This window comes from Mus pahari, chromosome 2 (assembly GCF_900095145.1).
Source record: "Mus pahari chromosome 2, PAHARI_EIJ_v1.1, whole genome shotgun sequence".
Classification (NCBI taxonomy): Eukaryota; Metazoa; Chordata; class Mammalia; order Rodentia; family Muridae; genus Mus; species Mus pahari.
The window spans coordinates 129,017,798-129,043,603 of NC_034591.1; the positions used below are offsets into that span (position 1 = coordinate 129,017,798).

The 25,806-nt window shown below is 47.7% G+C and overlaps 1 protein-coding gene across 5 annotated transcripts; it reads left to right on the forward strand.

The window, feature by feature from the left end:
* Positions 1-22: 22 nt before the first annotated feature.
* Cpne9 (copine family member 9) lies at positions 23-23,214 on the forward strand. 5 transcript variants are annotated; one of them, XM_021190726.1, is made up of 21 exons: positions 23-258; positions 761-801; positions 909-955; positions 1,067-1,170; positions 1,653-1,689; positions 1,911-1,913; positions 2,092-2,168; positions 7,677-7,740; positions 7,847-7,950; positions 8,065-8,169; positions 9,585-9,626; positions 9,921-9,996; positions 10,077-10,130; positions 10,554-10,615; positions 11,274-11,320; positions 12,186-12,367; positions 12,600-12,727; positions 18,527-18,629; positions 19,610-19,667; positions 20,015-20,088; positions 22,826-23,214. In XM_021190726.1, the coding sequence occupies exons 1-21, from the start codon at positions 191-193 to the stop codon at positions 23,009-23,011; spliced, it is 1,662 nt and encodes a 553-aa protein (XP_021046385.1). In that variant the 5' UTR covers positions 23-190; the 3' UTR covers positions 23,012-23,214. The 5 variants fall into 5 exon arrangements, with proteins under 5 accessions (XP_021046385.1, XP_029390892.1, XP_029390893.1 ...); XM_029535032.1 differs by having other exon boundaries at positions 69-258; positions 8,047-8,169; positions 18,527-18,647; positions 22,826-23,201; XM_029535033.1 differs by having other exon boundaries at positions 69-258; positions 8,047-8,169; positions 22,826-23,201.
* Positions 23,215-25,806: the final 2,592 nt, after the last annotated feature.

The following is a 25,806-nucleotide window of genomic DNA, read 5'->3' on the forward strand; positions in this document are numbered from 1 at the left end:
GGCCGGGCGGGGCTGTGCTGCCATCTGGAGCCGCTGCTGCTGGTGGCCACTGTCAGGGCGCGAGCAGCGGAGCGCACACAGGCTGGAGAGAGAACCGCTGCCTCCTCACATGGGCCGGCCTCGCCACCATCCCTAGCCTCGGCACCCGGGGTCTCGCAGCCCCTACGCGGCTTTGGCCATTGGACCAGTCATGTCTCTCAGCGGAACCTCGGAGCGTAGCGTCCCGGCCACCAAGATTGAAATTACTGTGTCGTGCCGGTGAGCGGGCCGCACTGGGGAGGGTTTAAGTACTGGCAATTCCCCAGCCTACAGCAGCTGCGGGGTCAGTGTGGGCAGGGGGCTAGACCACAGAGGGGACGACCAGGAGCGAGCAACAGAGAACTGAGGCTGAAGGCTGGAGTCACTGGCAGGATGAAAGAGGGGGGTCTCCCTGGGCAGCCCCACCCAAACCTACCGGCTCAAAAGGTGGGCTACGGGAATCGCTAAAGAGCTGGGCCACACGGGACCAAAGTTCTGGGGCGAGCCGCAGTCCTGGACCCTTGGAGACAGTGCGGGCACATATAGAGCCAATTGTCAGGGATTTCTGATGTTGTCCCGAATGCTGACAGTGTGGACCCCAACAGTCACTGGGAATAGTAATAAGGAGGGAGTACAATTTGCACCCCACGTCTCCTCCAGGTGCCCAGTCAGTTCAGGACTGTGTCAAGGTGGTGAGCGCCAGAATGAGCTAGCCCTCTGTCCATCTGATGCTTTTCTCTAGGAATCTGCTAGACCTGGATACATTCTCCAAGTCGGACCCCAGTAAGCAGCTCCAGGGCCTGGAGGAGGAACCGGGGTGTAGGAGCGGGTGGGGCGGTGAGGGGTGCGGGCCGACCTGACGAGCTCCCCTCCCCTGCCCTCACCCGCAGTGGTGGTGCTTCACACGCAGAGCCGGGCCAGCCAGGAGTGGCGGGAGGTGAGTCCCCGAGCCCCAGCCCAGCTCAGGGCTGCTCTCGGGAACCTCTAGCCCGACTGCACGCCTTGTGTTCATGCTTCGTCCCCCACCCCACCCCTCCCTGCCGCCCAGTTCGGACGAACCGAGGTTATTGACAACACACTGAACCCAGACTTCGTGCGCAAATTCGTTCTCGACTATTTCTTTGAGGAAAAACAAAATCTCCGCTTCGATGTGTGAGGCTCCTCCTAGAATCCTGTCTTGCCCTAACCCCCCCCCCCTTCCAAACCTGGATCAGCCAGAATTCTGCCTGGTCTCGCCCCCACTTCACCTTGCTACCTGGCTCCTCCCCCTAGCCCTCCCCCTAAGGCTTCACTGTTCTTAACCCCACCCCCCACACCCAAGTTGGCGCCTCCTTACGCAGAATCCATCCAGTTCCCTCCCCAAACCAGGCCCTGCCCACAACCCTGCCTTCTAATTTAGCTCCACCTTGGCCTCGGGCGCCCTCCCATGTGACTCCATCCCCATCATGCCTCCTCCTGGGCTTCACCCTCCGCGTGACCCTCTCCCCTGGCACACACGTCCCAAACCACACCCAAGTTGAGTTGGTGTCCACTGTCCCTCTCTCTACCTACAATCTTAACCAAGACTGAACCTAACCTCTTCCAGACTTTCTCCCACCCAGCCCCACCCCACACTGGTTCCACTCTCTTCCCAGGTACAACGTCGACTCTAAAGCCAATATCTCCAAACCGGTAAGCCAGCCGTCGCTGGCAGGTTGCTTGGGCACATAGAGGCTAACCTGTCAAAGGACTTCCCTGAACACCTCCTCCCTCCCCACCCCTCACACACCCACCAGCCCTTCTTAGATCCTGGCCCCTCTGACCTACCAGCCCCCACCCCAGTTCCTTCCCCTGTCTTCTCTGGCCTTATTCGCTTCCTTTCTTCCTTCCCTGCCTACCTCCGGGACCTGCAGAAGGTGAGGCTGCAGTAGTCTACACCAGAAAGAACTTGGTTGGGAGATGCTCAAGAAACAGAAAACATGTGGGGCTGTCATTTACAATTCGGAGTTATCTTGGTCAAAAGCAGCGGTATCACCAGGGTAGGCTTGGGACTCTGTGCCCTCCTGGACTCGCTGACTCCCTGTCTTGGCACAGGATTTCCTGGGACAAGCATTCCTGGCCCTGGGAGAGGTGATTGGAGGCCAGGGAAGCCGTGTGGAGCGACCTCTTACGTGAGCTGAATGGGAAAGGGTCCAGGGGAGGGAGGGGTCTTTCTCAGTTCCCCCTCCTAGCCAGGATGTCTGTAGGGGCTTCGGAGATTGCTTTAGCTGGAGCTTTCTTCCTATCTCACTTTTCTCCTCTAGAAAGTCTTATCTCTGCTCAAATCAATCTCAGGCTAGACATGTTTCCTCTTCATCTTTTCCAAGTCTGGTCCAATCTTTAAAGCTTTCTCCTAAGCCCCACTCCACTGGGAAGCTTCTTGAAATCAGATCAGATCCTCAGGTCTCGCCACTATGCCTGCTCACTAGCCGGTGCCTTAGCCGTGCATTAGCCACTCTCCGGCGACTTGTCCTGGTTGAGGACCCCCCAGTTCTACCTCTGGATACTGGACCTCTGTCACCCACTATTTAATGGGTTAGAATTATAAACCTGAGCCAAGCTAGCTGGAGAAAGGAGGTGGAAATCAGTGCAAAACAGTAGCAATAGTAACTGACATATGGAGAGAGGAATTAAAGTAAAAAAGTAAAGAAAGCAGGTGGGAGAGAGGTAGCATGCTCAATCCAGTGGTCAACTGGACGCCGAGTAGCCCTAGAGCCCTGCCTGAAGGTGAAGAGTAAGCCTGGGGACGGAGAGGAAACTGCCTTAATGAACCTACACCATAATAAACCAGTCAGGGGTGGAGCCTAGAGAGGGCCCAGGCAGGAGGCAGGAGATAAGGAAGTTCCCAACACAGCCTTGTAGCTTTCACTCTGAGATGGAGTCTGTGGAAGGTTCTGAGTGTTACAGTCTGACCATGCTGACCACTGGGTTAAGAATAAACTCTGGCTCAAATATACTACAAAAAGAATAAATCTTGGGCTGTCAAAGACAGAAGCACACAGCCTATCAAAAAGCTGGCCAATCAGAAAACTGGCCATTAAGAAAGCTGGCATTATAATCCAGGGAGAAGCATTGAGGGATGGGGAACTGGTAAAATTCTGGATGTATTCTAAAAGGGAAGCCAAGAGAGCCCGAAACCATTAAATACAGATGGGAAAGAAAGGGGGTAACTGGAAAGGAGGCCAAGGCCTTTATCCTAAGCAGCAGGAAAGATGAAATTGTGCCACCAACTGAAGTCATTTGGAGGGGGTTGTTGTTGTTGTTGTTGTTGTTAAAATGAGCATACTGCAGTCCATGCATGGTGACCCACTCCTGTAATCCCAGCACTCAGGAGGCTAAGGCAGGAAGATTGCCTCAAACTGGAGACCAACCAAGGGAATATAGCTGCAGGTCAACCAGGGGGTGGGGAGGGCAGGGAGCAACAGACAGACAGACAGACAGACAGACAGACTTCTACTTTGAAGGGCAGATTCAGCATGAATGCATGTGTTCTATTAGATACCAAATATATACAAGAGCTAGCAGACACACACCAACAGGCCATGAGACTTTGCCTCTGTGTAGTCTCTGTTTTGTGACAGGGGCATCCCATGTCATTTTGATCAGGTTGAGGTTAAGCATGCAGAGCCGTTTCTGGCTGTTCCTACCTTTTAGTTTTCAACTGAGGATAGCCTGGTGCACAGGTGTAGGGGTGTTGCAGGTGCCACATGAATCTCGAAACACTAAAGACACTCGGTATCAGTCATAGCAGCAATGCCTTACTTGTTTGGTGGCTTTTTTTTTTTTTAAGATTTATTATATGTAAGTATACTATAGCTGTCTTCAGACACTCCAGAAGAGGGCACCAGATCTCGTTATGGATGGTTGAGAGCCACCATGTGGTTGCTGGGATTTGAACTCAGGACCTCTGGAAGAGCAGTCAGTGTTCTTAACCGCTGAGCCATCTCTCCAGCCCCGTTTGGTGGCTTTTTTGTTTTGGAGACAAGCTATCTTTGTACTCCAAATGCAGCCAAGACTGGCCTTGAACTCCCAAGCCTCCTTTCTCCACCTGCCAAGTGCTGGGATTACAAGCATGTGCCTAGCTTCATAATAGCAGTTTCTGGATAAAACATGGAATATGGCTTTAATTCCCCACCCTTACAATGAAAGGAAAACAAATGTCTTCCTTTTTCTTTCTTTCTTTTCTTTTCTTTCTTTCTTTCTTTTTTTTTTTCTTTTTAAACAAAGGTCCTGTAATGTAGTTCAGTGGTAGACTGTATCCGTAGTATACATGTGGCCCTGGGTTTGATCCCAACACCATAAAAAGAAGGAAGTGGAGGAAGCAAAGGATTGGGAACCAAACATATCTAATGCTGCTACAGGTCAGATAAAATGAGAAATTAGAAATTATCTCTACTGACAATAGGAAGTGAAGGCTGGGGAGGTCTAAGAGTGGGTGGAAAAGGGACATAAGAAGGGGCCAGAGAAATGTCAAAGTTTTTACTGCAAATGGGTAAAGAGAGACATGTATGTCACAGACCTGGGGTCAGGAATAGGTTTACAGGGCTGGTGATATAGCTCAATGGATAAAAGCACCTTCCACCATGCTGACCTGATGACCTACATGATAAACGGAGAAAACCAAATTCTACAAGTTATCCACATATACACAGAAACAAATAAGTGTAAAATGATGCTGGACCTGTAAGCCCAGCGCTTGGAAGGATAGGACAGATGTTGGAGTTCAAGGTCTGCCTAGGCTACATCATAAGAACCTTTCAAGAGAAAAGAAGAATAGATTTATAGTTATTATGTTTTTAAATGAATATACAGAATAATGGGTTTTATTGTGGCATCTTTGTATCCATATGTCAGTTTGTAGTTTTCTTACAGGAGAAAAAGTATATCTCATTTGTAACTTGATGTGACTAGGCCCTTAGAGACTGGGAGGACAAATAGAAGGGGAAGCCATGCAGGTGTGGTAGCCCATGCCTATAATTCTAGCTCTTAAGAACAGGAGCACTGCCATGAGTTTGAAGCCATCCTGGGCTACATAGTGAGTTCTAGGCAACCGTTAGCTACAAAGAATCTCAAAGTAAAAGAAGGGGTGAGCGTAGCTGGTGTGCTCTCCCTGTGCAGACAAGAGGGAGCGGGTAGTAGCTGGCAGAGGGGTAAAGAGGCACGTGATAGTTCATTTATAGTAGCTGTAGGAAGACTCAGTCATGTGGGTGAAGATTCTGGTGGCAGGCAGGGTGGCATGGCGGTGGGTGGACTCTCTCTTCTGGTTGCTTCAGTTTTGTCAGCAAGTGGGAAACCAGGTCACTGGCTAAGTGAGCGAGGATGGGAGGAGGCTGACGCTTTGAGGGGAGAGGAATGGATCATCCGCATGGCAGAACTGGAGAGAGAAAGGCCTTGGGTGCTCAGTAGGGTGAGTGGGCGGTGGTGGGGACCTGAGGTTTGAGGCCATGTGTGCTGAAATGAGGCTGGTTAGCTGGGTTGTGTGGCTGTGCTCTACTGTGAGAGTGTAGGAAGGGTTACACGGAGTTGGGTTTAGATGGGGCTGCAGTTCTGCAAATTAGTATATTAAAGTCAGGGTGATGCTTAGAAAGGAGACTGCATTTCTCCCTGACAGAAGAGGGCCCAGAGAACGTGGAGAGAATGGCAGGCACTGGGCACAAGGCAGGATGGGTCACTGCTGGACAACGGCCCCGTCCACCTCCACACCCTCTTGTTAAAGCTTGCAGGGTCAGGATTTGAAGGAACTGTTGTTGTTGTTTGAGATAACATTTTTCTGAGCTCAATCTATTCTGGCTCTCACTCACTCTATAAGCTAGGTTGGCTTTAATCTCAGAGTCATACACCAGCTCGCCCAACTAAAACAGTTCTTTTTATTTTGATTTGTTTGTTTGCTTCTCCTACAGCCCAGGCTAACCTTAAACTCTCTATGTAGAGGTGGCTGGCTTTGATCTGCTATCCTCCTGCCTCAGCCTCCCAAGCTCTAAGACTGCAGTCATGGATCACCACATCAATACTGTTTTATTAGTATTTTTAATGAGATAAGGTATGGATGTCATCCTGGCTGGCTTGAAACCAACTTTGTAGACTGAGATGATCCTCCTGTTGGCCTGAGTACTGTGTGTCTGCCATGCCTAGGTAAGCCCTCTCCCTTTAAAGATGGGGAAAGTCACATAGCAAGTTAGCTAGGACTTGAACCTGGGACTGTCCTTTTGTGTTTGGAAGGGGGCGTGCACAAGGGTGTCACAGCGCACATCCAGAGGTCAGAGGACTAACTTATGAGAGTTCATCCCCCTCCCTCCACTGGGTCTGTCCTGGGAATCAAATTCAGGTTGTCTGGCTGGGTAGCAAGTGTCTTTACCTCTTTATCCTTTAACCCGTGCTGCCAGCTCCTGGACTCAGTCCCCCTGGACACTTTGGGTGCCTTTAAGATTCCTGAGTTACAGGTCTCTATCAACGAAATTCCTTAATGCTTAGGGACTCAAGGCCAATCAGGGGTGGGGGTCTCTGGCTATACCCTTTGAGCACAGGAAAATGTCCCTTTCGGGGGCAGGAGAGAAGAAAATGCCCTTTGTCTTTTTCATCTTGTTTAAGTCCTTTGCTGTTTGGGGAGGGGAGAGTGAGGAAGGGGTCATCACTGCTTTCATTTTGGTCTGGTTGCTCGTTTGGTTGGTTGTTTTTTCCGAGTAAAGTTTCTCTGTGTAGCCCTGGCTGTCTTGGCGCTCCCTCTGTAGACCAGGCTAGCCTCGAACTCATAGAAATTGAGGTATGGTCTTGCTATGTAGCCTAGGCTGGCCTAAACTCACTGTGTATCCCAGGCTGGCATCAAACTTAGAGCTATTCTTCTGCCTCAACTTCACATGTGCTGGAATTGCAGGTATGGGCCACACACCCATCTATGTTGTGTTTGTTGAGAAAGGGTCCGACTAGCAGTCCAGGCTGGCCTCAACATTTTGAGCCCCCTACTTTAGCTTCCGGAATGCACATTGTAGGCGAGAACGTGTGTGTGTGTGTGTGTGTGTGTGTGTGTGTGTGTGTGTGTGTGTGTGGTATCTTTCTCTCTTCTTTCTTCTCATCTTCAAAAGGCAAAGCACACTTTGCCTCTTGGTCTAAACAGAAATCGCTCTCACTCAGAACTGTCCATCACTGCACTGTCCATAGCTTCTAACAGGCCACTCCTCTAGAAGCTCCCAGAGGGCAGAGCCTGCCTGACTGCCGGCCCCTCCCCGTGTGGACAGCCAGGACTGTGTGAAGAATGGACCTTTCCCATGGACAAGGCTCACAAATCACTTGCCTTTGGGCAGGCGCATGCTCAGATCCCCTAACAGCCTCTAGCCATTTCCATTTCCCTAAGAAATAAGATGCTAAAGGAGGAATGCCAGGGTCAGTCAGCCGGAGAACAATCAACTCTACCCTGCATCTACCTGCCTTTGTCACCCTGCTGTCACGTGCTGCCCCCCCCCCAGGCTAGCCTAGCCCCTTCCTACAGACTTTAGATGCCACCAAGTCAAAGCAGGCCTCTTCTCACCAAGAGCCTCTCAGAATAGAAGTGGGGTGCACTTAGGGTAATGCCCTGGCCAGACTGATCATGCTGGCTCTGCTGCCCACCCTGCCTCCTCTCTCTAAGAGGCCTTTTCTGCTTCTAGGGGTGTGCCAGGCAAAAAGTGTGGGACCATACTGCTGACAGCCGAGGAGCTGAGCAACTGCCGGGTCAGTGCGGGCCACATGCTAGGATGCAAACTCCTTCATCCCCCAGACTCCCTCCTTGCACACTTTGGAAGGCTCTGGGCTATTTGGGTCCTCTATCCATCCCTAGGACATTGCCACCATGCAGCTGTGTGCAAACAAGCTGGACAAAAAGGACTTCTTTGGGAAGTCAGACCCTTTCCTCGTGTTCTACAGGAGCAATGAAGATGGCACGTGAGTCATTCCCATTCAGTGCCGAGGCTAAAAATGTGGCCTAAGTTTAATGAGTGGGGAATCTTGGCAATCTCCACAAGTAAAGGCGTTCTCCAGTTTCCTGCCTCCCTCCAGGTTCACCATCTGCCACAAGACAGAGGTTGTGAAAAACACACTGAACCCAGTATGGCAGCCCTTCAGCATCCCTGTACGGGCACTGTGCAATGGAGACTATGACAGGTCTGCTTCACAGCCAATCAGGGATCAGAACATGAGTGAGGCTCCCTCTAAAAACATGATGAGGTTCCTGAGCCCCCAGGGAATAGTATACCAAAGAGCAGGTGAACAATGAGTGAGCAGATAGGAGGATAGATGGTCAGATGGGTCGATAAACTGTGGATGGATGGATGGATGGATGGATGGATGGATGGATAAAGGGGGTGGTAGGTGGGGAGAGGGGGAGATGATAAAAGCATAGACAATGACTAGAAAACTAGACTGATAGGTATGTCAGCAGATGGAGAGAGGATGTATGATGTGGAGACATGTTAAATGAGTATATAAGACTTGATGAATAACTTAAGATGCAGACACATGAATGAAAATCAAGTAGGTTAGAATGAGATGTGTAGAGCGACAGGTGGACTGATGGCCAGACAGATGAGTCCTAGATGGATGAATAGATGATCAGTGGATGAATCAGTTGATTGATGTGTGTAAAGTAGATGGCTGACACAAAGAAACTACTGAGTGGATGGTATAGAGATAGTGGGTGGCACGGCTGGAAGGGCTGGAGGGCACCCAGATGGATGGTATACAAATGAATGGACAGAAGTTAATATGGCTGGATATTTAACTGAGCAGATGAACAGATGGGTGCTTATATCATGTATGTGTTAGAGTTGGTGAATGATGGGCTGTATATTTGACAGGCGAATAAAGAGAAAGATGAATAGGTAATTGATTTGGCATATGTATGAATAAATGGATGGCTAAACACAGTTTGATGACTGAACTCAACAGATATATGATAGAGAATACTGCCTCTGGATCCAGGCATGGTGACACATGTTTGTAATCTCAGGACTCAGGCTGAGGCAAAAGGGTCTTGAGTTTAAGGCCAGCCTGGGATATATAGCAAAATTGTTGAAGGGGAAAAGAAATTTCCAAAGAAAGAAAGGAGGAAAAAAGGAAGGGAGCACAGGTCGAGGCCTTTGGAAATAGGGTATCTGGGTTTAAATATCAGCTGTCCTTACCAGCTGTGAAATCTTAGCCGAGTTGCTTAGATTTCAAGGGGGTGAGGGGAAGGGGGAGGTTACATTCAACTTTCTTATCCAAAAACAGGAACATTAGTACTTACAGTGGATAATACTTATGGGGGTTGCATTAAATGAGACATTCTGAAAATGCTAAGAACACTGTCTGGAATAAAATGAGATTCAAATGGCAAATGTATGTACACACACGCATTTGCGTGTATGCAGAGGTGAGTGGTCTAGTATGTGTGTGAAGTGAATGAATGGGTGGAAGGCTGAAAATGAGCAACTGACAGAAAGACAGCTGGCTGGACTAGGTGACTGGAGTATGGTAAGTGGCGGGGGCATCCCATGGGCTTGGTATGTATACACAGCCCACATTTGCCTTTATCATTTCAGAACAGTGAAGATCGACGTGTATGACTGGGACCGAGATGGAAGGTAGGTGAGGTGATGTACTTCTTTCTCTTGTGCTCGATAGAGCAGTTCCCAGACCATGTGGTACACTCATTAGGAACCTCAGAGCAGCTCTGCGAGCCAAAGGGTGATGGCAAACACACAGTGGTCTGCTTAGATAGCTCCCTAGTACACTGTCCTTCACCTTCTCCTTCCCCATCTAGCCACAACCAAGTTAGAAGCTTAGGCAATTAAAAAAAAAAAAAAAAAAAAGCTCTAGGATTTGGCTCTGGCTCTGTACCAGCAGCTGAGGCTTACCCATCCATGGCCTCATTGCAGCCATGACTTCATCGGCGAGTTCACAACCAGCTACCGGGAGCTGAGCAAGGCCCAGAATCAGTTCACAGTGTACGAGGTGAGGGCATGCTCTTCCACTTTGCCAGGCTCTCTTTTCTAGGCAGCTGGTAACTGTCATTGTGACCATCCTCCTCTTAGGTACTTAACCCTCGGAAGAAATGCAAGAAGAAGAAATATACCAACTCGGGGACCGTGAGTACATCTGGCCTCTGACCTCCCAGACCCTTCTGTCTCTATCTCATGACACACATGACAACTACTGGAGGTAGAACAAGGCAGTGGGCACAGTGACTTGGGACAGTAACACCGAGATCAGGCGACACCACTGAACTTCTTTGATTTTGTTCTTTCTGAACCAGGAAATTTTCCAACTGTTACACTTTTGCAGAAATGTTAAAACTATCCTAAGTTACATTTCCAATGTGAAATGCTTTCAGAAGTTCCAGGATGCACCTGTGTTCTTTCTGAGACTGGGCAGGGTGGGAGAAGCTGGGCATGAGTGGGAATACGCATATCCCATAATGCAGTTCTCTCCAAAGGTTCTCTAGGCTCCCTCTCTTCTGCCACCTTAGCTCTGCTTACAGAAGCTGCAGAGCTGCCTCTTGTGTACCACAGGTGACGCTTCTTTCCTTCTCCGTGGACTCAGAATTCACTTTTGTGGATTACATCAAGGGAGGGTGAGTCGCCAGCCAAGCCAGCAGTGAGTTTTCCTGCTTGTGAATGGTCAGGGCCCAGTGAGTTCATGGAGATAGACTGCCAGGCAATAGCAAATGATGTATCAAGTGTTCTGAGAAGTGCAGAATGTTCTTTGCTCTAACCGTGGGGCTGCCAGTCCCTTTGGAAGATAGAAGCCCGATCAGTAGTCTCGAACGGTGGCCTAGGAGCTGGGGGTGTGGTTCAGTGCATTCAATGCCTAGTGTGTCCATGCAGGCACACACAGGAAATACCTCATGGGTAAACAAGAGAGCAGCACTGAGAGGCTGACCACAGGAGACATTGTGCCTGTGTTGGTGACCACAGACACATGCAGGCAGTGAACTTACATACTCAGAATTTCAGTTTTCTCTTATGTAAAACATATTTTAGTTACTATTTTAGGACTGTAGTGTTACATTAAGCAACATACATTACCCTAGTCATGAGACTATGCATTTAATTCTGCGTCCAAAGTGGACCAGCAGCAGCAGCAGCAGCAGCAGCAGGACTTGGCATTTGGTTGGTTCTACCCAGATTGTCTGGATCACAATCTGCAGTTTGACATGTGTCCATGTTTAGGAAATATTGATTTCATAGGCTTTGGTCCCTCATTAATCAAGCCACCTACTCTTCCACTAGGACACAGCTGAACTTCACAGTAGCTATTGACTTCACTGCTTCCAATGGTGAGACATGGGGGAGGGGGGAAGTGGGCGGAGCCTAAGGATTCTTTAGCGATTAGCTTAGAGATAAGAAGTAACTCCCCAAGAAGTCCACACGCATGTAAAGCCAAGCCAGGTCGGCACTTGTGAAGGAGTGATGAGGGGAAGTACAGGGTGCAAAGGTGGACAGAGGGTGCAGGACACGATGGGTCTCCAGGTCAGAGAAGGGTGAAGGGTTAGATAGTTCAACTGGCCAGAGAGAAAATGGATGGGGGGGAGAGATTGGGGTTATCACAAGAGGACAAATGGATTGGCAGGTAGGTTTATACAAAGATAAATTAATAGGTGGTGAAAGATTAATCAATGGGCAAATCAATGACTATATCATGGGGAGAAGGACTGGGCGTGAGTGCACTGATGGGCATGAGGTGTGTGCATGAGGGCACGGGCAGACAGACAGACAGCTGTTTCAAGTTAAAGGGTAACAGGTGCCTCTGCTAGGAGACTCAGGCAGGGGGAGGGAATGGCCAGGGATGGCTGAAGGAGGAGACTAGTATAAAGACAGGAAGGAAGAGACCTAAGTAAATAGGAGGCATAGATGAACCAGACAATACAGAAGTCAGTGGATAGACATGAACAAACAGATTGAAAACTGAATTTGCCGCCTGGCAGGTGGGTTGAAGGATGTGTGGTAAATGAGAGACTATGTAATACAATGTAAAAGACATGGCGGGGGAGCAAGGGAGAGTTTCAAGAAGGGTATGTGAATGGAAGGGTGATGCAGGCACAGAATGATGGAGTTCGTGTAGACATGGGTAGATGGATGGGTGGGTAGACGAATAGAGGATAAGCAGGTGAGAATGACATCGCAGCTCCTGTTTCCCTTCAGGGAACCCCCTGCAGCCCACCTCGCTGCACTATATGAGTCCCTACCAGCTCAGCGCCTATGCCATGGCCCTCAAGGCAGTGGGAGAGATCATCCAGGACTACGACAGTGACAAGCTCTTCCCAGCTTATGGTTTTGGGGCCAAGCTGCCCCCAGAGGGGCGGATCTCCCACCAGTTCCCCCTGGTACGGTATGGGCCAGGGCATGCACTCCTTGCCCCTCAGTTGATGGATCACTTCTGTCACTATTGTGTGAAGGGCAAGGGCCAAGGAAGAGCTGTTGACAGTGCCAGGACAGGGAGGGGCTGCGGCTTGGAGGGGAGCAGGAAGGGTTTGGGGGTAGTGAACTGGGATCAGAGCACTCCTGGATGTTCTTGGTGTGGGCTGAGCTTAGCTGAACCTTTTTTCTGTTTTCCAGAACAATAATGATGAAGACCCCAACTGTGCAGGTATTGAGGGTGTGCTAGAGAGTTACTTCCAGAGTCTGCGCACAGTGCAGCTCTATGGGCCCACGTACTTTGCACCTGTCATCAACCAGGTGGCCAGGTAAGGGACACAGGTGAGGGTCAGGGGCATATGATAGGACCCAGCCCCAGGGAGGCCTACTTTGAGTGAACCTGGGCTTTGGGGAGAAGGGGAAGTGTCGTCCAGTAGGAGGGACAAAGAAGGTACTCTGCCTGCCTGTGCTTAGAGAAAGTGTCAGGAGACAACTGGGGAGTCACATTCCAGGCCACAAAGTGGCCTTGATGGCTTTGACTTTGCCTAAGAGAGGAAGAGTCTGAGGGCAATGGTGAAGGTACCAGGTTTCACAGTAGGCATGTGCATGAGGCTTAAGCAACTTGCTTTGTATCATGTATTTGTTTGTTGGTCTTTTATTTATTTTTTTTCTGAAAAAGGATCTCATATATATAGGCCAGGTTGGCCTGGAACTTGCTATGTTGTCAACGTCTGTCCTTGAACTCCTGATTCTCCTGCCTCCACCTCCTAAGTGCTGGGATTGCATGGGCATGACACTAACTTAGCTTCATCACTCTTCTACTGCTGGGAAGAGACACCATGACCAAGGAAACACTTATAAAACAAAGTGCTTACCCAGGCAGGGGAGGTGAATGCCTTTAATCCCAGCACTCAGGAACAGCAGCAGGAGGACCTCTGAGAGTCAAGGCCAGCTACAGAGCTAGTTCTAAGACAGCCAAGGCTACATTAAAAAAAAAAAAAAAAAACAAAAACCCTGTCTCAAAGTAAATAAATAAATAAATAAAAATTAAAAAAAGAAAGAGGGGGCTGGCTTACAGTATCAGAGGTTAGCCCGTTATCAGCACGATGGGGAACATGGCAGCACACAAGTGGACCTGGTGTGAAGACGCAGCTAAGAATTCTACACCCTAAGGAGACAGAAGGGGGAGGAGGGGGTTTTGAAACCTCGAAGCCAACCCCCAGTGGCACACTTCCTCCAGGAAGGCCACGCCTCCTAATCCTTCAAACCCTTTTCAAATGGTGCATTCAAACATGTGAGCCCCTGGGGGGTCCTTCTTACTCAAACCACCACAGACCATCTTGTGGTGTTGTTGCTATTTTTGGTTTTATGGTTTTTGTTTTTGTTTTAAGACAGGGTCTCTCTTGGTCCTGGCTGACCTAGAATTTACTAGTCAGAGCAGGCGCCATGGCCTTAAACTCACAGAGATCCACCCTAGTGCTGGGATCAAAGGCATGTGCCACCATAGCCCACTTTAACTTAGCCTCTTTAATAGAGCCCATGAAGTGGTTAAATAATGAAAATCAGTAGAAACTTCTCTTCCTCCCTTTGTTTTTCTTTCTTTTTCTTTTTTTAAAGATTTATTTATATGAGTATCTTCAGACATACACCAGAAGAGTGTATCAGATGGTTGTGAGCCACCATGTGGTTGGCTAGGAATTGAACTCAGGACCTCTGGAAGAGCAGCCAGTGTTCTTAACTGCTGAGTCATCTCTCCAGCCCTCAGACAGGGTTTCTCTGTGTAACTCTGGCAGTCCTGGTTATAGGCCAGTCTGACCTCAAACTCTTTCTCTGCCTCCTGAGTGCTGGGATTAAAGGAGCTCCCCACCACGCTCAGCCTCCCTTCTTTTTGTCTGTTTTTGAAACAATATCTCACTACAGAGCCAAGGCTGACCTTTAGCCCCCTGTATAGCTAAGTGATCAGCCTGCTTCAGCCTTCCCAGCTGCCATGACAAGCACCCAACACCACACTCAGTAATATTAGTTTATACTTGTAATTATTGTGAGGTTGGGTAGAAAAATGTAGATAATAATATAAGAGGGAACAGCATAGTATCTAGTCCATAGAAGTACACAGAGGTGACAGGCTTAAAATTATGCAAAACTTTAGAATAAATAAATATAAGCAAAGAAAAGCCAGATTATATACAAACTATTAAGAAAACAAAGGGTATTAAAGTAGATAAAAATAAAACTAGAGAATAAAGCAAGCATATAACAAAGGAATGGGAAAAGCCCTGAAGCTTACAGAAGAAAAGGAGTGGGCTAGGAGATGCTGCAAGCTATGAAGTTCCCAAACAAGAGGACCTGAGTTCATAGCCCCAGGACCCACATACAAATCTGGGTGTAGCAGTGTACACTGGAACCCTATGTCTGGGGAGGTGGTGGAAAGCATTTTCCTGGAGCTTGCTGGCCAGACAGACTGGTCAAATCAGTCAGGTCCAGGCTCAGAGAAAGAACATGTTTCAAAAAATAAGGTGAGCCGGGCAGTGGTGGCACACTCGGGAGGCAGAGGCAGGCAGATTTCTGAGTTCNAGGCCAGCCTGGTCTACAGAGTGAGTTCCAGTACACAGAGAAACCCTGTCTCGAAAAAAAAAAAAAAAAAAAAAAAAAAAAAAAAGGTGAAGACTGATTGGGTAAGATACCTAATATCAACTTCTGGCTTCTGAATGCACATATACAAATGCATATGCACTTGCACACACATCACATACACACACACACACATACACACATGGTGGGGGAAAGAAAGAAGGAAGTTTCTCTGATTGAATAAAAAAAAGTAAAAGTAGATATAGATAGACATATCCCACACTTATGAGCTGAGGCAGAATAATCTCAAAATCAAGGCCAACCTGGGCTACATACTGACATCCTGTCCCAAAAACAATAAAAATAAATCATTACATGCTGACTAAAAGAGATGTAGCTAAAACAAAGAGTCTCAGAAGGTGTGGAGTAAAAGAATGGGGAAAAGACAACTGATGAGAGTTGTGGTTGCCCATCCTGCAGAAGGCCCTGGGTTCAATTCTCAGCACACCATAAGTCAGGGATGGTGACACACAGGAGGATCAGAAGTTCATCTGAAGCTACAGAATGAGTTCAAGGACAACCTGGGCTACAGGATACCCCATCTAAAAACAAAAGAAAACAAACAAACCAATTGAGATGTAAATGAACAGAATGATTAATTAAAAAAAAAACAAAACAAAACAAATTAAAAAACAAATATAATGAAAACACATGTTAAAGGCTTCCTGAGAGATTTTTAGGTCCACTGACTTTCTATTCCCTATTGCAGATTGATTTACACTCTGTCGAATAATGAGGATAACAGTTACTTTAACCATAAAAGCTAACATAACATTGCTATAGTCTTGTTTTTGTTTATGGTTTGTTTTTTTGTTGTTATTGTTGTTTTTTTGAGACAGGGTTTCTCTGTGTAGCCCTGGCTGTCCTGGAACTCACTCTGTAGACCAGGCTGGCCTCGAACTCAGAAATCAGCTTGCCTCTGCCTCCCAAGTGCTGGGATTAAAGGTGTGCACCACCACCGCCTGGCCTAGAAAATGTTAAGGACAGGAAAATGAAAGTTTTAAATAAAACCCAGGCATAGTGGTCCATATCTTTAATTCCAGCAATCAGGATGCAGAGGCAGAAAGATCTCTGAGTTTGAAGTCAGCATGATCCACACAGTGAATTCCAGACAAGCTAGGACAGCATAGTGAGATCTTTTCTCAAAAAAACAATAAAGGAAAAAGAAAAGGTGAACCATATTGCATCACAATTGTTTTGTCACAAATTCTGGAATTTGACCAATTTTTGTTATTGTTATGTAGCAGACTTCTTAGACATCTTGAGCAACTACACTAATTCATTTATTTAGTAAACATTCAGTTAAGGATAATTCTACCAAAAGTGTAGATTCTGGAGTGGAATAAATTAGTAGTACATCAGGACCACACCCTACCCTACCCACCACCCCCACCAGTGTCTCATGTACTCTAGGCTGACATTGTAGCTGAGGATAATGTAGACCTTCTGATCCCCCTGACTCTGCTTCCCAATTTCCCAGTGTGCACCACTCTACCTAATTTGTGTGGTGCTGGGGATCAAACCCCCAGCCTGTGTGTGCTAGACAAGCTACCTATTGAGCTATTAGCCCCAGTACATTGGTCACACATTGTCATGCGCTGGCTTTGTGGCTTTGGCCAATTCTCTTAACCACACTGTAAAATGAGACTGAGAATGCTAGCAACATTTACACTGCAGGGTTGTTACAAGGACTCCTTAGTGTAGTCAAGCGCTCACAAGAGTGCTTGCCCCTGCTAAGTGCTGTAACTGTAGTTAGTACTGTTCCTATTATTATCATTATCACGACTCAAAGGGCAGCTGCTGTGTGCTCAGTTCTCTGCTGGGGCACTGGGGACTCACAGATGAATCGAATTTAGTCCTTGCCCTCCGGAGCTCCCGCCTTGGTGCAGGAGACAGAAATATAAATAAATCATCACTTCTGTAGGCCAAAGCTCCCCAGAAATTTCTAGCAAGTTGCCTGGTGGCAAAAGTAAGACACTGCATTCCCTGGGGAATGGGGGCAGGGGGAGATGGAGGGCAGGGCTGAAAGCAGTCAGACTGAGAGGGACTTTGAAGTCTAGTGTTTCATCTTACAAACACATGCAAACTTTCTAGTCTTCTCCTATCGTGTCTGTGTTTGCTCGAATTATGTTAAGAAGGAGCCTTGTGTGCACTTCATGCCCTGGTTTCATCCACACGTAGGACAATTTATCCTTGGAACCCTCGGGGTATGAGGATCTCAGTGCATGGGGCTGCATCCTAAGTGATAGGGGCTGCTTAGCTTGGTCTGCAGGGTGAGCTGGTCTTCATCAGGAGAGGGATAGTAGGCCTGGCAGTGGTGAGTGCACACTGAAAGCACAGAGGCTCCGAGTGACAGGTCTGGGAGATGCTGGGTGGCTAGACATAGCAGGAACAGGTGCGGCATGGAGGATTATACAGGAGCAGGCTAGGGTAGACGCTGATAGACCTCGATTTTCTTTGCCCTTGGCGACTGCTGCTTAGTGTTTCTGAATTTCAGTGGCCTCACTTTAAAAATAGGATAAGCTGGGTTAGGTGCTGTACATCCCAGCAACCAAGAGGCCAAGGCAGTAGGATTGGCGGGAGTTTAGATGCCAGCTTGTGCTATACAGTAGTTGCAGGTCAGCCCAAGTTACTGTTCTGCAGAGTCTAGAGAATGATCTAAAGAAGCCAGGTTTTTAACTTGAAATGAGAGAATTTATTAAGTACACAGCAAGGTGGGTGTGCATGTATGTATGTATGTATGTGTGTGATGGTCTGAGTATATATTTATTTATTTATTTATTTATTTTTTCGAGACAGGGTTTCTCTGTATAGCCCTGGCTGTTCTGGAACTCACTTTGTAGACCAGGCTGGCCTCAAACTCAGAAATCTGCCTGTCTCTGCCTCCCAAGCGCTGGGATTAAAGGCGTGTGCCACCACCGCCTGGCTCGGTCTGAGCCTTTAAAGGCAGGATCTTTGTGAGTTCAAGGATAGCCTGATCTACAAATCAAGTTTCAGGCCAGCTGGGGCTACATGGTGAGACCCTGTCTCAAACAGTATCTAAAATTGAAAAAAAAAAAAAAAAAAAAAAGNAAAACATATTCATAAAAAAAACAAAAAAAAAAATAAAAAAAAAAAAAAAAAAAAAAAAAAAGACCGGACAATCTATTGGACAACATAGATCAATCATTTCCAGTTCACTCAGGATGTGTAACTGAATTGGCAAGTGGGCTTTTGATTCTCTAGGTCCCAGCATGATGTGATCCTGCGCTGGGGAGGTGGAAGCAGGCAGGAGTAGCCAGTGTCTGACGACTTTTCAGCTATGGGCGAGACTTTATTTTAGAATTATACATAGAATGGATAGATGGCACATAAGGGCAGTGGTCAGGTCTGCCAAAGAGTGTGGGGTCCAGAAGCCCCAGGTCTTGCCCACCGTTTATATGGTGGCTGTAGAGCAGGTGCTGAAACTGTGTGTTCTCTGGCTGGCCACTACATACAGACCTTGGTCTTTCATGTAGGGCTGCAGCCAAAATCTCGGATGGTTCCCAGTACTACGTTCTGCTCATTATCACTGATGGCGTCATCTCGGACATGACACAGACCAAAGAGGCCATCGTCAGTGTGAGTTTGAAGAGGAAGGTTTGTCAGGGAGGGGTCATTGTCCTTGCAGTGAAGGGGCTATGATGGTTATTCCATGTGTATCCTAACAATTTCATCTGCCAGTTTCAGAGATGCCTATTGGCTAGGGCATAAACAACATTGGCTTTTGATTCTCTAGGTCCCAGCATGATGGCAGATGAACACACTATGGAAACCTGAGCTTAGGAAACACTGGTCTTTTCTACTCAGCAGGATGCATGCCTATCCTTTATCAGGGGAGGGAGGAGTTATCATTTTTATTTGCTTTTAATTTTATTTTTTTGTTTTGTAACAAGACCTTACTGTGTACTGGATGCCTATAATGGCCCAGACTGGCCTGACTTGAGGTGATCTTTCTGCCTCAGCTTCCCAAGTGCTGGGTCTATGGATGTGAGCCACCAGGACTGGCTATTTTTGTTTGTTAGTTTGCTGGCCTGAGACTAGCTATATAGACCAGGCTGCTCCTGGGCGCACTCTAATCCTCCTGCCTCTGCCTCCTGAGTCCTGGATGTGTGGGAATGATGTGCCATGCCTAGTATGGGTATTTTGCTGTCATTAAGGTTTCCATGATTCTGTTGTTTTTCCAGATGGAGTCTTACACTATAGCTCAGATTGGCCTAGAACACATTCTTTAACCAGTATTGGTCTGGAATTTGTGGTGATTCCCCTGCCTCAGCCTCATGAGTACTAGGATTACAGATGTATGTCGCCACTCTGGCAGGAAAATCTTTTAAAAATGATACTAGAAATAGTCAGGGTCAGCTTGGGCTATAGAGAGGACTTTGGTCTCAAACAAACAAGATAAAGGCTTTATATTCCACCAGAAGGCACCCGTTGTGCATAGAGACAATCTGCAAGCAATCCTGGCAGTATATCTGGGCTCACGGGAGCATGTGATCCCCACAGTCACCACAGGCACTGTCCTGTCGAAGCTGCTTACTCCAGCCATTCCTCCCCCACAGGCCTCCTCACTGCCCATGTCTATCATTATCGTTGGGGTTGGACCTGCCATGTTTGAGGGTGAGTAAGATAGGGTGTGTCCATGACTGGGACTGGGAAGTGGAGCAAACAGGAAGGATCCAGCCAAGTGGACCCTCCTCACAGACACAACAGCCTGGCACCTTAGTGAAATCACAGATGTCTCCTCTCCATAACCCTGGCTGCTGGAGTCAGCTTTCCCCTGCTTTCTTAGGAGAATGGAGCATGCAGGAGGGAAAGCTAATGATGATAACAGCAACGTCACACCACTGAGGACTGTGAGGGTCAGGTCTCCTTGTGAGGACCCTGAGGGCTTCTAATGAGGAAGGGGCAGAATGAGCTGGAGTTGGAGAGACACATCCAATGATGCCTGCCTGTCTTTTCTGCAGCAATGGAAGAACTGGATGGTGATGACGTACGTGTGTCCTCCAGGGGACGTTATGCAGAGCGGGACATCGTTCAGGTAGCCTTGGGAGTGGTGAAAGCCGAAGGAAACAATGCTTGCTAGGAGCCACGCCCTTTACTCCTTCCTAGTCACTACCTTTCTCCTCTCAAACATTCATAGAACAAGTTCTCCCCCCCCTTTTTTTTTTTGGTTTTTCGAGACAGGGTTTCTCTGTATAGCCCTGGCTGTCCTGGAACTCACTTTGTAGACCAGGCTGGCCTCAAACTCAGAAATCCACCTGCCTCTGCCTCCCGAGTGCTGGGATTAAAGGCATGCGCCAGCACGCCTGGCACAAGTTCCCTTTTTTAAAAACAAAAACAAAACAAAAACCTTGTTAGACAAAATAGTGTTAGGTAGCACAGAATGGCATGGGACTCCTGATCCTCCTTCCTCAGCCTCCAGGGTGCTGGAGTTACAATACTGCATCACCACACCGGTTTTGAACAGTTCTTTTGAGGGATCAAGTGGGTTGCAGCTGTCCCGAAAGGTGTATGATATAGGAGGAGCAGGTCTCTGCCCTCTACTGGAGATGACCAGTATTACAAGACAGCCTTACTAGCAAATGCAGCTGTCAACAGCCAATCTTAGTGAGGGAAGGCTTCTCTGAGGCGGTGCTGTTGACACTGAGTTGAAACCTGAAGAGGTATCAACTGCACAGGCAGAGAAGGAGCATGTTAGACCTGCCAGAGCCTCAGACCAGGCTGGCAGGAATGTCTGCCACAAATATCTTAGGTTTGACAATCAGAATGCATTCTTACTTATGTATCCCTCCATGTATGTATTGTTTGGTTTCAAGCAGAACCCCACTATTTAGGGAACTAGTAGCCCTGGCTAGTCTAGAATTCATGGTAATCCTACTGCTTCAGCCTCCTGAGTGCCAAAATGCCCAGATCAAACTACACTGTAAATGGACTTCTCTGGCTGCTGTACTGTAGGTGCAGTGACTGGGCCTGGGAAATATTTGCCCAGGAATCCATTAGCAAGCAGCAAAAGTGACTGGGGTATGTGAACACAAAACAGTGGTCATGTTCAGAAGTAGCCAACTCAAAAGATGTTTAAAGGCGGAGAGGCAGTTCAGTTGGTAGAGTGCTTGTCTAGTATGCTTGAAGTCCTGGGTTTGATTTCCACCATTGTCTAAACCAATGTGCCTGAAATGCCAGCACTCAGGAGGTGGAAGCAAAATGATAAGATGTTCCAGGTCCGGCCAGTGAGATGTGTGTGTGTGTGTGTGTGTGTGTGTGTGTGTGTGTGTGTGTATGTGTGTTAAATGTACTTTGCTGAACAAACCTGATGATGTGAGTTAGATTCCTGGCGTCCCATGGTAGGTGAGAACCCACTCTGCCCTCCTTAATCGCACCATGGCACACTTATGCTTGCATTCACACATGCACTCTGAACATATAGAATAACAACAAGAAATACCTTTGAATTCATGGCCAGTGTGGGGCCTTTATGAAACCCTGTCTAAACAAAGGAAACATTGTTTAAGAGCTGTGCATAGAAGTGTGTGCAAGTGTGCATGCATGTGTGTATGTGTATATGTGTGTGTGTGTGTGTGTGTGTGTGTGCGCGCGCCTGTAATTCTTGCACTTGGAGGCTAAGGCAGGAGGACTGAGAGTCCCAGGCCAGCTTAGGCTATGTAATAAGATTATCTCAAAAGAGGAACGAACAAAAGAAGATACTTAAGATCATGTTACAGGATTTGATGACTTGTTAATACACTGATAAGGACTAGTCTCAATTTTCTAGTGAGAAAGGTCCCACTGACTGGGTAAGGTGAAGCTAGAGGCAGAGATAGGTCAGGAAGACTTGGTATTCAATAGGTAAAGCTGGGCTTGGGGGGATCTGTGATAACTAAAGGAAAATGTAGTTTCATCAACTAAATAGGCAGTTCTGGGCCAGGATTAGGTATAATGGCTACAGCTCAAGCTGTTAGGAGGCTGAAACAGGGGGATCACAACAGAATGAGAACGAAGGACAGAGGCAAACACGGGGCTCTGGAGGGCGCTTTTCCTCCTGCTTTTCCCTTGCCCTCCCTTTACTAACCTCCTTTCCCTGGCAAACTGCCCTTCCCTCTCAATCCCAACAGCTCCCTCTCGCTCCCAAGTTCAACTCTCTCCTTCCCAGCACTCAAGAGTTGAAGGCAGATGGAGCTCCCTGAAGGCCAGCCTGGTCTACATGATGAGTCCTATGATAGCCAGGACTACATAGAGAGACAGGGATGGGAGGGGGACAGTTCAGGAAAACCCAGAGGAATGGAGCTGACAGGAAGGGAAGCTTCTAGCGAAGGAGGGGGAGGAGTGTGGTGTCAGGAGTGGGATTTGGGCTAGGGGTGTGGTTCAGTGGTAGGCAGCTTGTCTTGCATATACAAGATCCTGAGTTCAATGTCCAACACCCCACACAAAGAATTGGATGGATTCAGAAGGATGGCATTCAAGTACAGTGAAGCTAAAGAGACTCAGCAAGATGAAGGCCAAAAAGTACTGCCCACTGCACTGATTTAGCCTTACACAGCTATTGATGACATTAGAGAGGTAATTTCAGTGACTGTATGAAGCCCAATTAGAATGAGTTGAGAGTGAACAGAAAGTGGGGGCAGGGGTAGGGAGTGGGTAGAAAAAAACAGAAGCAGGAATAGTTCAATATTAAGGGAGAATAATAGTGACACTTCTAAGAGATGTTAGGGTCCAAGACGAAACCTGAGTGCTACCTACTCCCTGGGCCGCAGCTCACCTCTCTTTCCTGTTTGTCCCAGTTTGTCCCATTCCGAGATTATGTTGACCGATCGGGGAACCAGGTGCTGAGCATGGCACGACTGGCCAAGGATGTACTAGCTGAGATTCCCGAGCAGCTGCTGTCCTATATGCGCACCAGGGACATCCAGCCTCGACCTCCTCCCTCTGCGAGCCCCAACCCAACCTCAGCCCCAGAACAGCCCTGAGGACTTCACATAGCCAATGCTTAGCAGCCTGCTTACCTGTCTGCCCACTGCTGTAAGCTAAAGGCGCCTGGAGTCCTGAACCTCACCAGGAGGGCCATCTAGGTCGATCAGTGCTGGCTGACAAGCTTTTTGGCCCCTGACTTCAGAAAGGCTTGGCATGATCACCACCTACCGCCTCATGACAGTAATAAAGCTCATCTTACTCAATCTCTGTCTCATGAGTGTTGGAGAGGGAGACTGAGGGACCCAGAGCCTGGGGTCCCATCAAGAGTGAGGGAGTAAGGATAACTTCAGTGAAGTTAAAATCCATCCTAATGCACTCATCCAGTCACTTCTATATAAATTTCAAGTATCGTAAGAAAACTTGTGGGCTGGTGAGATGGCTCTGTGGTTAAGAGCACTGACTGCCCTTCCAAAGGTCCTGAGTTCAAATCCCTGCAACCACACAGTGGCTCACAACCACCAGTAATGAGATCTGACACCCTTTTCTGGTGTGTCTGAAGACAGCTACAGTGTACTTATGTATAATAATAAATAAATCTTTGGGCCAAAGCAAGCAAGGTCTGAGCAAGTGGGGTTAACCAGAGCAAGCAGAGGTCCTAAAATTCAATTCCCAACAACCACATGAAGGCTCATGTGTACAGCTACAGTGTACTCACATAAAATAAATCTTTAAGAAAACTTGTTATACATACTTGAACTTTTTTCCCCTCGGGACAGACCCATAGCTTTCATGACATTTTCTAAGAGATTCTTCGCCTTAAAAGAGCTAGCTTTAAGACAACTATGAGGTCCTAGTGGTACAAGCCTGTAATCACAAGATCAAGGCCTGTGTAGGCAATTTATCTGGACTTTGTCTTTTAAAAAAAGTTTTTTTTTAAGATTTATTTATTATTATACATATGTACACTATAGCTGTCTTCAGATACACCAAAAGAGGGCATCAGTAGCTGGGCAGTGGTGGCGCACACCTTTAATCCCAGCACTTGGGAGGCAGAGGCAGGTGGATTTCTGAGTTCGAGGTCAGCCTGGTCTACAGAGTGAGTTCCAGGACAGCCAGGGCTACACAGAGAAACCCTGTCTCGAAAAACCAAAAAAAAAAAAAAAAAAAAGAGGGCATCAGATCTCATTACGGGTGGTTGTGAGTCACCATGTGGTTGCTGGGATTTGAACTCAGGATCTCTGGAAGAACAGTTAGTGCTCTTACCCGCTGAGCCATCTCTCCAGCCTGTTTTGTTTTTTTAATAAAAAAGAAAAGGCTGTTGTGATAGATCCCTGTCCTTGTATGTGCAAAGCCTTCAATAATGAAAAAAAATCTGTATAACTTCTTTAATTCATTTACTTTGGTTGTTTTCTTTAGATAGGGTCTTGCTGTGTCGCTCAGCCTGACCTGGAACTCATAGGCAGTTCGAGCAATCCTAACTCAGTCTTCTTTTTTTTTTATTTATTTATTTTTTATTTTATTTTATTTTTTTAACTAACTCAGTCTTCTTGAGTGCTGAGATTACTGGTTTATTCTGAATTTTCTGGATGAGTATAATAGCTTGTATTTTCTTTGTGCATGCGAATCTTATACAACAGACACCGTGTTAGATGATTTACAGACCTCATCTCTCTTCATCCTTACCATAACCCCGTGACAGAGGTACTATATATTATCCCCATTTAATAATGAGAAACTCTTGCAGGGCGTGGTGGCGCACGCCTAGCCAGGACAGCCAGGGCTATACAGAGAAACCCTGTCTTGAAAAAACCAGAGAGAGAGAGAGAGAGAGAGAGAGAGAGAGAGAGAGAGAGAGAGAGAGAGAGAGAAACTCCGCTACAATAAGCCATTTTAACAGAAACCACAGATTTTACGCCAGACCCCACCTTTTAACCAGGAAACAATTTCTTGGAGTGCTGGTTTTATTGGCATTTCTCGGGGGAAACGTGTCATAAGAAAACGTGCACTTTAGGGAGCTGAATACCAAGTCCGCATGAAATAAAACGCGTTTTCAGTGACTCTAGGCATCTTGGAAGACTTTATCATACTCTTCAATGACAAAACTGCAAGCACTGCTTGACAATGATGATCCCTGACATCCATGTTCTCTGAAACCCCATGAACTGACAGAATTTTCGAGCTCCCGGTTTACAAATGAAGAACCCAAAGAAGAATTCAGCAACTTTCCCACGTTCACACTTGAAGTGTCAGTCATATTCAATGGGCTGTGTGTTTTGATACGGTCTTCCAATCAGCTACCGGTAAGCTTGTAGTCCAGCGCTGCCAATCTGAGTCCTACCGTTTTTACTGGAAAGCACTGGAACCTCCCCAAACTCAGTTCCCTCATTAGGGCCACGCCTCGTCGCCCTTCAGTCTCACATTTCAACGGAAGCCCCGCCCTTATGTTCCTAAGTCCCGCCCTTGCCCTGCTGTACTGTGGTGCGCTTTCCCCGCTGTAGCTTCATCCCTAGTTTAGCTCCACCTTCCAGGCTTACCCAAAGCTCCGCCCTTTGTTACTTGGGACCCTCAGACCCACTCTTCCGGCTGCGATCGTCGCATCAGGGCACCGCTTTCCGGAGGCTCCGCCCTCTAAACACAAGCCCCTCCCACGCCGGCCTAGTCTTCCCACGACGCCCCGCCCCTAACCATATCCGCGGGCCTCTGCGGCTCCCTCGCGTTCCTCGGGCTCTAGGCCCTGCCCTCAACTCCGCCCCAGCCGGCGCTCCCGCCCCGTTCCTCCCAGTCGCCTTCCTCGGAGACCAAGGCCAGGTCCCTACCGCAGCAGTCGCGCCAGCAGGAGGGAGGGAGCAGG

Bases quoted from the DNA above. Each gene is read 5' to 3' on its own strand.
- Cpne9 (XM_029535032.1), top strand. From the start codon at position 191: ATGTCTCTCAGCGGAACCTCGGAGCGTAGCGTCCCGGCCACCAAGATT. The intron at 10,616-11,273 runs GTGAGTCGCCAG...CTCTTCCACTAG, and splicing joins GTGGATTACATCAAGGGAGG to GACACAGCTGAACTTCACAG. The intron at 18,648-19,609 runs GTTTGTCAGGGA...CCTCCCCCACAG, and splicing joins GTGTGAGTTTGAAGAGGAAG to GCCTCCTCACTGCCCATGTC.